At 45.5% G+C, this 13,431-nt stretch overlaps 2 protein-coding genes across 2 annotated transcripts in view; one reads left to right on the top strand and one right to left on the bottom strand.

Annotated features, from left to right (window-relative positions):
- Window positions 1–8,619, bottom strand: part of PARK7 (Parkinsonism associated deglycase) — a 23,754-nt gene extending 15,135 nt beyond the window's left edge. The window contains exon 1 of the mRNA XM_038376395.2: window positions 8,535–8,619. The gene's annotated coding sequence lies outside the window, so the exon portion shown is untranslated. The remainder of the gene's footprint in view (window positions 1–8,534) is intronic.
- TNFRSF9 (TNF receptor superfamily member 9) lies at window positions 7,278–13,431 on the top strand. Its single transcript, XM_038376391.2, has 8 exons — window positions 7,278–7,503; window positions 7,712–7,870; window positions 8,040–8,165; window positions 9,558–9,695; window positions 10,856–10,922; window positions 11,022–11,140; window positions 11,410–11,544; window positions 13,071–13,431. The coding sequence occupies exons 2-8, from the start codon at window positions 7,759–7,761 to the stop codon at window positions 13,196–13,198; spliced, it is 825 nt and encodes a 274-aa protein (XP_038232319.1). The 5' UTR covers window positions 7,278–7,503; window positions 7,712–7,758; the 3' UTR covers window positions 13,199–13,431.

The following is a 13,431-nucleotide window of genomic DNA, read 5'->3' as shown; positions in this document are numbered from 1 at the left end:
GGGGGCGACGGTGACGTCACGGGCGGGCGGGCGTCACGCCACCTCCGCAGCAGCAGACCCGCCCCCTGGCTGGGTCAGCGCTGAGTCAGGGTGGGCTCTGCAAAGCAGGGTGGGGGCTGCTCGGCCCCGCCCACGGCCCAGAGACCCAATAGGGGCCTCGTGAGGGGCTGCCGCAAGCAACCGGAGAGCGGCTCCGCTGATGGCGCCCTCCTCTTTCCCCCCAGGGCGGGGACAGTGAGGGGGCGCTAGCTCACCAGCGGAAAGTAGGGGCGCAACCGCTCCCGCTGGGCGGTGAGCACGCAGCCCTAATCCCCCACGGATCCACAGAGACCGGTCCGCCTGGCCCCCGAGTTGACATCAGTAGTGTCCTCCTCCTCCCCCGAATCCACAGGGGATCGCCCTCGAGTTGGGCACCGCCCTCGAGTTGGGCACTACCGCTGCCCCCAATCCATAAAGGATTGGTATGCACTGCTCCCAAACTGGCATCAATCCCTCCAAAATCCATAGGGGATCAGTCCACAATCCCCCTCAATTGGCATCAATATCAGCACTATCCCCTCCCATCCATAGGGGATCAGTATGTACTGCCCCCAAATTGGCATCATTATTAGTCAGAACCCCCCCAATCCGTAGTGGACTGGTATGCACCACCCTGGCATTAGCAGCAGTAGGGTCAGTATTAATCCCCCACTCCAGCAGGGGATTAATAAAAGACAGAACTAATCTCGCCCTAGGGGAATTAATATAGGGCCATGCCAATCCTCCCTTCCAGAAAAGATATCAATATAGCATTATCCACCACCTCTAAGAACCTGATGCTAAAGTTTCTTCTGAAGCAGATTTTCTCCTCTCTTCAGTTCAAGTATTTCTGTAAACATTCTATTATTACCCTGTGGCATCCCTTTCATCTTCCAATTGATCAATAGTCTGAAAACCATTAATTGAGCTCAGAACAACAGCTGAAACCAAACAACATGATGGATCCAAATTTGTGTGTGTGTAAACAGGTGCTTGTTTTATGAGAGAGACGACTTGTTAAATAAACTTTTATTTTAGCCCAGGAGTTCTAAGAAGCATCCCCTTTCTCAGTTCCTTAAAAGAAGAGTGATCTTGCTAAAAAGCTTCCTAGAAAAATCAATGACTTGAAAATTTTCAAGTTGGTTAATATTTATACAGCACTTTCGCGTTTTCCTTTCAGTTGGCTAACACTTAGGACTTTCAAGATATAGGACCAAGTTCTGCAGGTCAGACTTATACCACATTGATTGAGGCAAAATAGGTGAAATATCTTTTATTGGACCAACCCCACTGACTGAAAATCAGGGCAGAATTTAACCTAAGGAGCACGATGTAATTGGAAAGTATTATTATGTCAGAATTTATTCTGAGCAGAGTAGTAGTAAGTGTAAATTATTATTAGTATTCACATTAAGCTATACAAAATTTGTAAATCTAAACATGATGAACAGTGATGGTTCTGTAACAACTTTATCTTTAATTAATATGTAAATATAATTTAAAAAATTAAATCTTATTTTCTTTTGCTGTCACAGTGCACTTAAGTCTGCCATACTGCTGCCTTGCACAGAAAAAGTGTGCTAAAGCTAGTGATGGGAAATCAGCTGCTTCACTTCTGCATGACAGGTCACATTGCAGCCCACAAAATGTCATTCAGAAATTGAGATCAGTAGTAGTTAAATTGATCATAGTTCTGACGTATTCACTTTTTTTTCATTTGAGGACAGATTAGAATTCATGGTGATAATTTTAATGTTATGGGGGTTGTTAACAACCTATACAGTGATTAACACTCCCACAGCTGAATTTCTGTGATGCAGTTCATGGGATTTCCCAGTCTGCACAATCTGCCAAACACTCATAGCAAAACGCTGCCCTGTATCAACTATACACAATGTGTACTGTATCATACCTTGTTCTTGCCTGGAAGCTACTTTATTTTGGCAGCACCCTATATATAATACTGATAGGCAGGTTATACATGCATCTGGGTACCAAAAATGTGTATTTTCAAAGCCACCTAATGAATCTGGATGCCCAATTACTATTAATGAGAACTGATTGTCCAAAAGCCCTGTGTCTTTGAAAAAATCTCAGGCATAAAGTTTACTAATGTTATACTTTTGTACCTGATTTGTCATTGTAACGGACATAATAAGAAGGGCATTTACAAACAGGTTGAAATTACAGAAAATATTTTCAAATTACACTTGGATAAAGGTCCTTCACATCCTTATCACAATATCGTGCTTCACTGGCAGAGGAATGATTGACACTGCACGATCAAAAGTACCATTCACTTGGATAATTTCATTAAGAAAGAATAGTTAATTCTTTTTGGGTTACACCAGGTAGTGCCTGGATATGAATAATAATAAAAAAGAAGTCCCCCGTTATATTTATATTTAAGATACATATGTAAAGTACAGAATATGAAGCAACAGAAATCCACTGTGAAAATTAGAAAAACCAAATTTGAATCAAAATGAGTTTATCACAAAAATCAAGAGATGGAAGGTAGCTTTATACCATGAAACACTTCAACATCATTCAAGTGCTATGTAATCTATGATCATTCATTGCTTTTTCCTATTCCCTGCAAATATTTTGAGAGGAGGGGGTATTCTTCTGGTTAAGATACTGAGCTGGTACTCAAGAGATGAATTCTATTCTTGGCTGTTCTAGAACTACAATTGGCTATATAATTTTGGGCAAACCACATAAACCTGGATTCAGCAAAGCACTTATCCTTAACTATAACTATGGAATTTAAGGATATGTTTAAGAACTCCTTTCTGGTTAACGGATGACTTCTAAGTGCTCTAAAATCCACATTTTCCTCAGATATCATTAAAAGTTGCTGTGACTCCTGTGGGGTATGCAGTAGGATTAGTATAAAAACATAAGAATGGCCATAGTGGGTCAGACCAATGGTCCATCTAGCCCAGTATCCTGTCTTCCAAAAGTGGCCAGTGCTACATGCTTCAGAGGGAGTGAACAGAACAAGGCACTTTAATCGAGAGAGCCAAACTCTGTCATCTAGTCACAATTTCTAGCAATCAGAGGTTTAGGGACACCCAGAGCTTGGGTTTTCATTCCTGACCATTTTAACCAATAGCCACTGATGGACCTATCCTCCATGAACTTATCTAATTCACTTTTGAACCCTGTTATAGTCTTGGCCTTCACATCCTTTGGCAAGGAGTTCCACAGGTTGACTATGTGTTGTGTGAAGAAGTACTTCTTTGTTTGTTTTAAAACTGATGCCTATTCATTTAATTGGCTGACCCCTAGTTTGCACGTTATGTGAAGGGGTAAACAACACTTACTTATTCACTTTCTCCACACCACTCATGATTTTATAGACCTCTATCATATTCCTCCCCCCCCACCATCTCTTTTCTAAAATAAAAATTCCCACTCTTATTACTCTCTCCTCATATGGAAGCTGTTCCATACCCCTAATAATTTCTGTTGCCCTTCTCTGTACTTTTACTAATTCTAGTATATCTTTTCTGAGATGGGGTGACCAAAACCAGGGCTGGCCTTAGGAAAAATGGTGCCCTGGGCGAACTTGTATTTTGGCATCCTTTCTTTGAGTTTGTGAACAGCAGTGTGGGGTGGAGGTGTGAGGGCCAGGCAGGCTCAACAAGGAGGAGTTTCTGAGCCCGGGGACTCCCCTGGCCTTACATCCCCAAACACCAAGAAGGACAGCAGGTGTGCAGCCACTACTGTGCCCGCAAGAAGGGGCAAGCCCTGCTGGCTGTACATCCCCGCCAGCCTGGCAGCTCCAAGCAGCATCACCTACCCCCCGCCCAGCTGGCCAAGGGCTCCCCCCCAGCTCTGGCAGCCCAGGCCCGGCTTGCCACACTCAGACGGCACCCCCCTGACCACGGCACCCTCCTGTAAGGCCATCCCTGACCAGAACTACATGCAGTATTTAAGTCATGGGCATACCATGGATTGATATAGTGACTTTATGATATTTTCTATCTTATTATCTGTTCCTTGCCTAATGGTTCCTAACATTGTTAGCTTTTTGACTTCCGCTGCACATTGAGCAGATGTTTTCAGAGAACTATCCATAATGACTCCACAATCTTTCTTGAGCAAAAACAACAAGGAGTCCGGTGGCACTTTAAAGACTAACAGATTATTTATTAAGCAGTAACAGCTAATTTAGACCCCATCATTTTGTATGTATAGTTGGGATTGTGTTTTCCAATATGCATTACTTTGCCTTTATCAATAATGAAGTTCATTGGCCATATTCTTGGCCAGTCACCCACTTTTGTGAGATCCCTTTGTAACTCTTCACAGTCAGCTTTAGACTGAACTATCTGTTCAACCTTGTATTTAGCTGTTACACTCCAAGTACCTTTCCCAGACCTGAGGCTGAGCTCTGGATAGCTCAAAAGATCATCTCTCTCACCAACAGAAGTTGGTCCAATAAAAGATATTACCTCCCCCACCTTGTCTCTTAACTATTTTGAATAATTTTATATTGTCTGCTAACTGTGTCACCTAACTGTTTACCCCTTTTTCAAGATAATTTTTGAATATGTTGAACAGCACTGGTCCCATTACAAATCTTTGGAGACCCCGCTATTTACCTCTCTCCATTCTGAAAACTGACCATTAATTCCTACCCTTTGTTCCCTATCTTTTAACCAGTTACTAGTCCATGAGAGGACCTTCTCTCTTATCCCATGACTGCATAATCTGCTTAAGAAATTTTGGTGAGGGACCCTGTCAAAGGCTTTCCGAAAGTCCAAGTATACTATATCCAATGGATCATCCTTGTCCACATTATCCCTTTACAAAAGCCATTTTTACTCTTCCCCAATAGTGATCCAAATTTGGGATTGGGGGCTCTTGTCAGTGGGAGTGGGAGGGCAGAGATGGGACACTGGGAGGAGTGAGGTGAGTGGCAGAAAGAGCAGGAGGATGTGGGGCAAAGGGTGCCTGTCAGCCTCACATTCTCCCTTCCTGTATGTGTGCTGGGATTTTGGGGGGACCTTGCCATTATGGAGTCTTTGAGCTTCTCTCCCTGTCCTTTCATGTGATTAGGATCTGGGGAGGTCCCTGCCTCTCTGGAGCTGTCTGGGCTCCTCTTCCTGCCCCACACCATGCAATAGTAAGGATCTGGGGGGCTGGGTCCCTCTCGGGGTCAGAGCCCCTTTTCCTGGTCCCCATGTGATAATCAGGATCTGAGGGCCCATTTTGCTCTAAAGGGCTCTGAGCCCCTCTCCCTGTCCAATTATGTGAGCTAGTATCCGGGGAAGCTCTACCTCCAGGTAAGAACAGGCATGCTGGGAGCATGGACCAAGAACACATTGCTGAGACTGGGGTGAGTAGTTGAGAATGGGCATGCTCGATGCGTATCACAGGTTCTCAAGCACTGGCATTGGGGAGTAGATATGATACCACCACTGAGATAATTGGAAAAGCTCAAATTTTTCAGAGCTATAGTTTTGGGCTGCATTATCTACCTGGAGTGTTCTTATTCAGCTGAGAACATCACATTGAGATGAATGAGCAACTCCACACAGCTATGAGCCTCCTATGCTGCAGATGGCTATGTAGAGCCCTTTCATCTCTCTTTCATCTCAGTTCTTCCATCTGTACAATGGTGATAATGAGGTTTCCCTCCTTTGCTACCTACTGATGAAAAGCGCTATGAAAGAGATAGGTATTAATTATTATTATTATAATTCCTGTTACCTGCCCACAGTAGTGTCCGAACTGCACACCTACATAATTACAACTGCCTAAATGACCACTATCTCCTATCAACGTTTCTCTTTCTGTTAAAAAAAAACAAACTAGAAATTCATTGACAAAAAATGTAACTAATGCTGAGTTAAAGTTGCCTGATGGTATCTCATGCCCTTCTAGATCGTCGAGTTCAGCAGAACTCTACCTTAAAGTTTTGAAAACCAGAAAATACCAAGTTTAACACCCATTCAACTTTAATTCTGCCTTCTCTGAGTGATGCTACAATATATCGATAATACACACACCCACAGGCTTGCCTGTACATTGTACTGGAGCTATCTACATCTGCCCTACCCTCAAACACTTAACCTACTCCATTGAAAAATCACCACATCTAGTGCATTTTACAACACTTTCACCCTTACCTACAATGCCATCTAACACTATATTCACTTACCCTTCATTAAAATCACAGACAACACTCATTTCCCATCCAACTGCTGACAGTTCCCTGGCACAAAGACCCCTGTGCCCTGCTACTAACAACCTACACAACACACTTGAAGTACGGCATACTGAGTCTCTCAAGGTACACGTGCACTTCTTTCCATTGATCACACAGACATGGATCAGGAAAGGGGCTCAAACACACACCCTCCCAGATCACTTCATATCACATTCACAACTAATCCTTCCACTAGTCAATACAACTATACCCTACTATAGCAAATGCAGCTATCATGTATACAGATGATTTCCAGGAGCTATTGCTAGCTCCAGGGAGGCAGAGAGAAGATTAGTGGGCACATACCTTAACTCTGCATTTCCTTGTTTTCAGAAGTTTGAGTTTTGCTGAACTTGAGGTTGTAGAAGGCACATGACACTACCAGATTCCCTTAAAGCTGCGTTAATGAATTTTTACATCAATGAATTATTGAATATGTGTTTAGGAACCTATCTTTAGGAACAGATTTTTTATAATATTGGCTGATATATGTAAACTCATCTGGGCAAGTACTTCAGAGTGTGGCAAGGTTGTAGCTTTTAGTTAACCCAGGATACCGCCTGTTCTCGCTTATGTTTAGGGAAGCTTCATAGCGTCCCAATGTATGGGAGGGCCAATTTGTCAATAGCAGAGACTGCCTTTTTTTAGTTTGTTTTGTACAGTACCTAGCACAATGGGGACTTGGTCTAAGACTGGGACTCCTAGGTGCTCTGATACTACAAATAATAGTAAGGTGAGGTGAGGTAAGCTGAAGCCAAAGGACATAGTATTGGTGTCTGAGCCTCCTGCCATTAGGCTCTTGTTCTGTATAGCTGGGCTACTCTGGGGATTTTACAACAACAACAACAAAAAACAAAAAACAAAAAAAAAACACCGGTGCTGAGGCTGGTTCATCCGAAAATCCCCCGGGGAGGCCAGACTTCTACGTGTGCCGGAGTGACAGGAAGGGCGAGAGGAGCGCTTTGAGATCTGCGGGTGGACGGGGCAGAGTGGCTCTGAGCAGCGGATAAGCTGCGGCTAAGCCCGGGAGAAAGGCGCAGACGGCTGCCTCATAAGACCCTCGCTGGAGCCGCGCAGAGCTCGCGAGTGGGCGAGTGCGACCCCGGCCTCGCGCTCCTAGGGGCGCGTGGGGGTTTCCCGCGAGCCGCCCCCGCCAGCCGGTGATTCAGCACCCCGGGGGCGGTCACACAAGGGCCGCTCAGAGCCCGGCGCCGGGACAGTCCGTGAGGCGCTCGGCCGGGAAGGAGTCGCCAGCTCCGCAGGTAAGGCCGTGGCCGTTGCTCGGAGGGGGCCTGAGGCGCCTGGTCTGCGCGGCTGGCTCCATCCGGGGTCATTCCGGGCTTCCGGCTGGTCCGGGCGGCTCGGCGCTCGCTGGGGCTCTCCCCGGGGTTTCTCCCCAGGGGTCTCGCGGCGGCCTGGCTCTGGCTGACTCTCCCCAGCGGCGGCTCAGGCCGGTGTCTTGCCTTTCAGACGCAGCGAGACGCGCAACCCCGGAGCAGCCTCTCGCCGTAGAGCCCATGGGACGCGGCCACGCTCCTCTCGTGACGGCGGCGCTGCTGGCGCTGATCCTGGCGCTGAGCCTGGCTCCGGCCGCGGCGACGCCCGCGCTGCCCCAGCGCTGCCCGCCCGGTAAGTGCCTGGGCGCAGCGAGGGGCCGCAGCGCGGCTCCGCGGGACCGGACGGACGGGACGGGACGGGACGGGGAGGGCTGCTGAGCCGGCTGGGGCTGGCCCCTGGGCGTGCAGCAGCGCCCTGGTATCACGGCCAGAGCCAGCCAATCTCTCCGGTTGCTTCGCAGGCACGTTCCTCAGCTGTGCAGACTGTGGGAAGAGCGCAGACGACGTTTGTCGCGCGTGCCCCAGGGGCACTTTCTCCGCCACGGCCAGTGCACTGGGGACATGCACCACATGCCGCAGGTGTGAAGGTACAGTGCTGCCTTTTCTATAGCCCCGGCTCCCTAAACTGCTGCCCCGACAGGTCCACCTAATACGGGGTGGGCAAACGTTTTGGCCAGATGGCCATATCTACCTATGGAAATTGTATGGCGGGCAGTGAATGTTCAGGAAATTGAGGTTGGGGTGTGGGCTGCAGCTGGGGATGCAGGCTCCAGAGGCCAGAAATGAGGAGTTCAGGGTATGGGCTGGGGCAGAAGCAGTGGGGTGAGGGCTCTGGGATGAGGGGTTTGGGGTGTAAGAGGGTGTCTGGACTGGGACTGAGGGCTTTGGAAGGCAGAAGGGGGATCAGGGCGGGGGGTTGGGGCCTGTGGGGGGTGCAGGCTCCAGGCGCTGCTTACCTCAAGCAGCTCCCAGAAGCAGCAGCATGTTCCTTCTCCGCCTCCTACACTGAGGCAGGGTCAGCGGCTCTGCTGTGTGCAGCCCCATCTGCAGGTGCCGCCCCTGCAACTCCCATTGGCTGAGGTTCCTGGCCAATGGGATCTGTGGGGTGGCGCTTGGGGCAGTGGCAGTGTGTGGAGCAGAGCCCCCTGGCTGCCTTTACGTGTAGCAGCTGGAGGAAGGACAGGTCGCTGCTTCCTGGTGCTGCCTGGAGTGACCCCTGACCCTGAGCCAGTGCTGGAGCGGGGCAAGCCCCAGACCCCACTCTCCAGCAGGAGTTTGAGGGCCAGATTAAAATGGCTGGTGGGCCGGATGCGGCCCACGGGCCATAGCTTGCCCATCCCTGTTCTAGTAGGTGTTTGAGCATAGCAAGATGTAGTGTACACAGACATTGAGCTGTAAATGGAATTGTTTAGCCTTGGAAGCTAGGCTAAGCGCACTCTTGGTACATGATGATTAATGATGTCTAGGTCCATGGGCCATTTAAACAGCATATCTATGTATGGTGTCTTTTCCGCCACCACCTTCTCTCCCATGCAAAGGTTCACTTGGAAATAAAATTGTGGAAAGGTAGATATGCTAATATACTCCAGCTCCTGTTTTGTGTGAGTCAGAAGTGCATGGCTGTATTTTTGTGACTGTATTAAGTATGTGAGCAAAAATTTGGTACCTAGCTGTCACAAGGGCTTTTGTAATAAGGCCCTCAGCTGGGCCCAGTTTGGATACCCCTGTATTACCAAAAAGGAGAAAAAAAAAGTTAACTTTAAAAAAAAATTAATTGCCAAAGTGAAAATCAGTTTGGTGTATCCATTGCACTTTTGTGGCCTGCACTCTCAGCTTGAATCCTCTGAAGAAAATCAGGCAAGAGGTCCCTCTACTCATCACAGCTCCCTATTATGATGTTTTACTAGGATGGGCTTGTTTCTGACCCAGCTGCTTTGAGGAGTGAGTGCCAATATGGGATATCTGTTTTTGCTCTACAGGAAAATTCAAATATAAAAGGGAGTGTTCTCCAACAGTGGATGCAGAATGTGCATGTAAGGATGGGCATCGCTGTTTTGGAAAAGACTGTTCTAAATGTGTAGAAAACTGTGCAGTAGGTGAAGAGCCTCTTGAAGAAGGTAAGGCTGCCTTTGTCCCATTACTCTATGTAAAACTCTTAGGTGCTAATAATAGTAGAAAAGACCATGTGACTGTTTGCAGAATTGAGGCCTTATTGTATTATTTGCTGGTCCGTTAGCTCAGTAAAACTCCATTAGCATAGGTAGGGCCCTACCAATTCACAATCCATTTTGGTCAATTTATTGGTCATAGGATTTTAAAAATCATAAATGTCATGATTTCAGCTATTTAAATCTGAAATTTCAGAGTGTTGTAACTGTAGGGTTCCTGACCAAAAATGGAGGGGTGTGTGTGTGTGTGTGTGTGTGTGTGTAGGGGCGGGGGCGGGTCGTCGCAAGGTTATTGTAGGGTGAGGGGGTTGGTACTGCCACCCTTACTTATGTGCTGCTGCTGGAGAGCGCTGAAGGCACAGCCGCCGCCAACAGCAGCGCAGAAGTAAGGATGGCATGGTAAGGCATTGCCACCCTTACTTCTGCACTGCTGCTGGCAGGTGTGCTGCCTTCAGAGCTGGGTGTCCAGCCAACAGCTGCCGCTCTCAAGGCAGCACAGAAGTGAAGGTGGCAATACCACGACCTCCCTAAAATAACCTTGTGACAACCCTGCAACTCCCTTTTCGGTTAGGACTTCCAGTTTGAGAAAGGCTGGTCTCCCCTGTGAAATCTGTATAGTATAGGGTAAAAGTACACAAAAGACCAGATTTCATGGTGGGAGACCAGATTTCACGGTTCATGATGCATTTTTCATGGCTGTGAATTTGGTAGGGTCAGAAACATAGGCCTTGGTCCTTTAGAATACCAGTGACAAAGAAAAGATACTTGCAGAACTCTGGAATAGCAAGAATATTCTGGCCTTGGGGCACAGTTCATAGGATGCTAGTTGACTCTTCAGAATCTTGAAATACATTAACAGAATTAGTTCTGTCAGTTCTTCCAGTTCAGGGGCCTCAAGCAACTTGTTTACAATGAAAGCCACTTATGAAAATACTTACTTTAGTTAATATAAGAACTGTGCTGATCCTCACATTTTTGTTTTTACAAGCCATTGATGATGAAAATTGATATATAAATGCACCATTATTTTTGATCAGCTGTACAATAATGTCTCTTGCACCATTTTAAACTTCAATTTATATAAATGGTAACTTTTGTATTTGTCATAGGTTGCCAAAAATGTCCCAATGGGACATTTAACAATCAGACCAATGGTCCCTGCAGACAATGGACAAAGTAAGTACTTTTTTAAAAAAACAAGTGATTATAGCTTTGAGGTCTGGGTTTAATTCATTTTCATACATCTTTCTTTTTTTTTTTTTAAACATATTTAAGATGCCTTCCAGATAAGGTCCTGGTGAATGGGACTAATAGGAGTGATGTGGTTTGTGGACAAGCTTCAGAAACTATGACTCCAGCCACCATTTCCATCATAGTCCCTATCCATGTACAAGGTGAGTTATTGCATAATAATTCCCCGTTAGAGTGAAATAGTTACAGCTTGTCTTGGAATTAGCTAAACTATAGCTCTCATGCTTATAACTGAACTCAAGGGTCCTTTTATTTGTCTCCAGTCTCACAGATTGGTCCAGCAGCAGCAACTCTGAGCAGTAGAAGCAAAAAGAAAAGTAGCTCTAGCTGTTCAGGGACAAATAATCCAGCTGCTTCCATTGCAGGGGAGCTTTGTTCTGCAATCATTTTTAAGGAATGTTTTGCTTCTTAGGGAAGGATCTTCAGGTGGTCACCATCGGCATCGCTATTACTGGGGCTGTGGTGGTGTGTATAATGTTTCTGCTACCTTTGTATGTGTGCTTCAGCATCTGCGACAAAAAGAAACTACCTGCTATGTTCAAGAAAAGTAAGACATGCTACCTACAAATTCCTTTTCCTAGTAGTGGGCAAGCAGGCAAGAATACAGGTTTAAGAGTTTCCTTAAAAAGTAGCAGCATAGTTGAACTTAAATGTGTTCTTTGAAAGTCACTACACTGTGAAAAGAAAACTAGGTTTTAGATTTTTATTTAAAAATAAAAAACAAAAACAGGCTGTTGAGAGGAAATTGGCTTTAGAAATGTTACAAAGGTGGTCTCCCGTGGCCCTTTGGAATTTGGTAGTGACTGGAACAGGGTGAGTAATTTATTTTTTGTGAGTCAGCCAGCAAATTAAAAATCAGAAAAAAAATTGGTTCAGTTCAGAAAATGTTCAGAATTTGTATGCAAATTGGAAGAGACTATGTTGGATCATCTGTTTAATTTCTGTCAGAATAAGTGTGTGTGTGTCCATCCATGTTTGTCCCCTTTTAACCTTTATCCCAGTGATTTAGTGCACTTGCCTGGGATGGAGGAGAACCACATTTGAATCCACACTGTGGAGCAGGGACTCAAACTCACATCTCCTCCCTCCCAAATGAGCATCTGAAGGACCAGGCTATAGGCTATTCTGTGTGTTGCTCTCAATCTCTCCTGTTGAAGTTGTTCCACTACGTATTAACTACTTAAATATTCATTGGGCCAAAGAGAAAGTGAAAATGACTTTATAGGCTGGTGATTAAGGCACTTACTTGGGAGGCAGGCTATGAAAACTTGAATCTTCTCTCTTCATGATGCAAAGTGGTCTGTCAAGTGCCCTAACCACTGGGCAAAAGGTTAGGAGAAGGACATACAGACACACATGGGTTTCTGAAGCTGGTCCTGAAAATGTTTATATTTGCTGTCCGTTCAGATTGTAAGCTTTTTGGAGGGCTGAACCTGGGTACACTGTTACCATGTTGGCACTAAACTAAACTAAACTATATATAGTGTGTGTATGTATACATGTGTGTACACAAACACACACACACACACACACACACTTTGAACTATCAGCTGAAAATTAAATCAGATATTTGAACCATGAGACGTTCATGGGATGGGTAAGAAAAGTAGAATTAAGCATGTACACGTGCTGTTGTAGTCAAACAGCAGTTGACTGTGTGTGTATATTTAAATCTCTGCTGGTTATTTCCATTAGTAGAAATTTCATGAAAGAAATTACGAGTAAGATCAACCCTGCATCTGATAGGTTTCATATATGGATTAGAATAAATCCACAAAGTTGGTGCCAATAGTGGTAATTCAATCTACAGGGGAAAGCAATATTGTTCTCTGAAATCTGGAGATTCCATGCTGCCAGCTCTCCTCACCTCAATGAGAGCCTCCTGTGCATTGAAGAAAACAAAGCACAATAGACTAACTTACCAGGAAATATCTTTGGAGAAAAAGGCAATTTCAGGGAAAAGAAGAGAACAATTCTGAAGAACTTGTTAACACCATACAGTTCCTGCTGAGGGAAAATGAAATATGAGTGATTAAAAAATGCAATTCAAGTTAATCGTCTCTTTCTGTTTAGTGAATGTAACACCTGAGCAATCGACTCAGGAGGAGGATGCCTGCAGCTGCCGCTTTCCAGAGGAAGAACAAGGAGACTGTGATGACTGTAGCAAATCCAAACTATTCAAGGATTCCTTGGTGAATTAGAAACTGGACTTTCTAAGGAAGCCAGTTGTGGTTTCCTTTCAGAGCATTGGACAGGAGTCTGGTTACATAATGGGTTGGGGGGGAGGGGAAGCAGAAGCAGGTTAAGTGAATTTTAAAACTTATGGACTGAACAATGCAGTCGATGGTGGATGAAGCAGGTCTTTCTCAGTACATCACTGTCCTACAGACAGAAGAGTTGGTCTTTATATTTAAAAAAAACAAACAAACTAAAA

Source organism: Dermochelys coriacea, chromosome 18 (assembly GCF_009764565.3).
Source record: "Dermochelys coriacea isolate rDerCor1 chromosome 18, rDerCor1.pri.v4, whole genome shotgun sequence".
In the NCBI taxonomy this organism is placed as follows: Eukaryota; Metazoa; Chordata; order Testudines; family Dermochelyidae; genus Dermochelys; species Dermochelys coriacea.
The sequence above is the reverse complement of the archived record's forward strand: the minus strand, read 5'-3'. Positions and strand labels throughout refer to the sequence as shown.

Coding starts and splice junctions, on each gene's coding strand:
- TNFRSF9 (XM_038376391.2), top strand. CDS start 7,759: ATGGGACGCGGCCACGCTCCTCTCGTGACGGCGGCGCTGCTGGCGCTG. Junction 8,166..9,557: donor CACATGCCGCAGGTGTGAAG/GTACAGTGCTGC, acceptor TTTGCTCTACAG/GAAAATTCAAATATAAAAGG. Junction 10,923..11,021: donor CCCTGCAGACAATGGACAAA/GTAAGTACTTTT, acceptor AACATATTTAAG/ATGCCTTCCAGATAAGGTCC.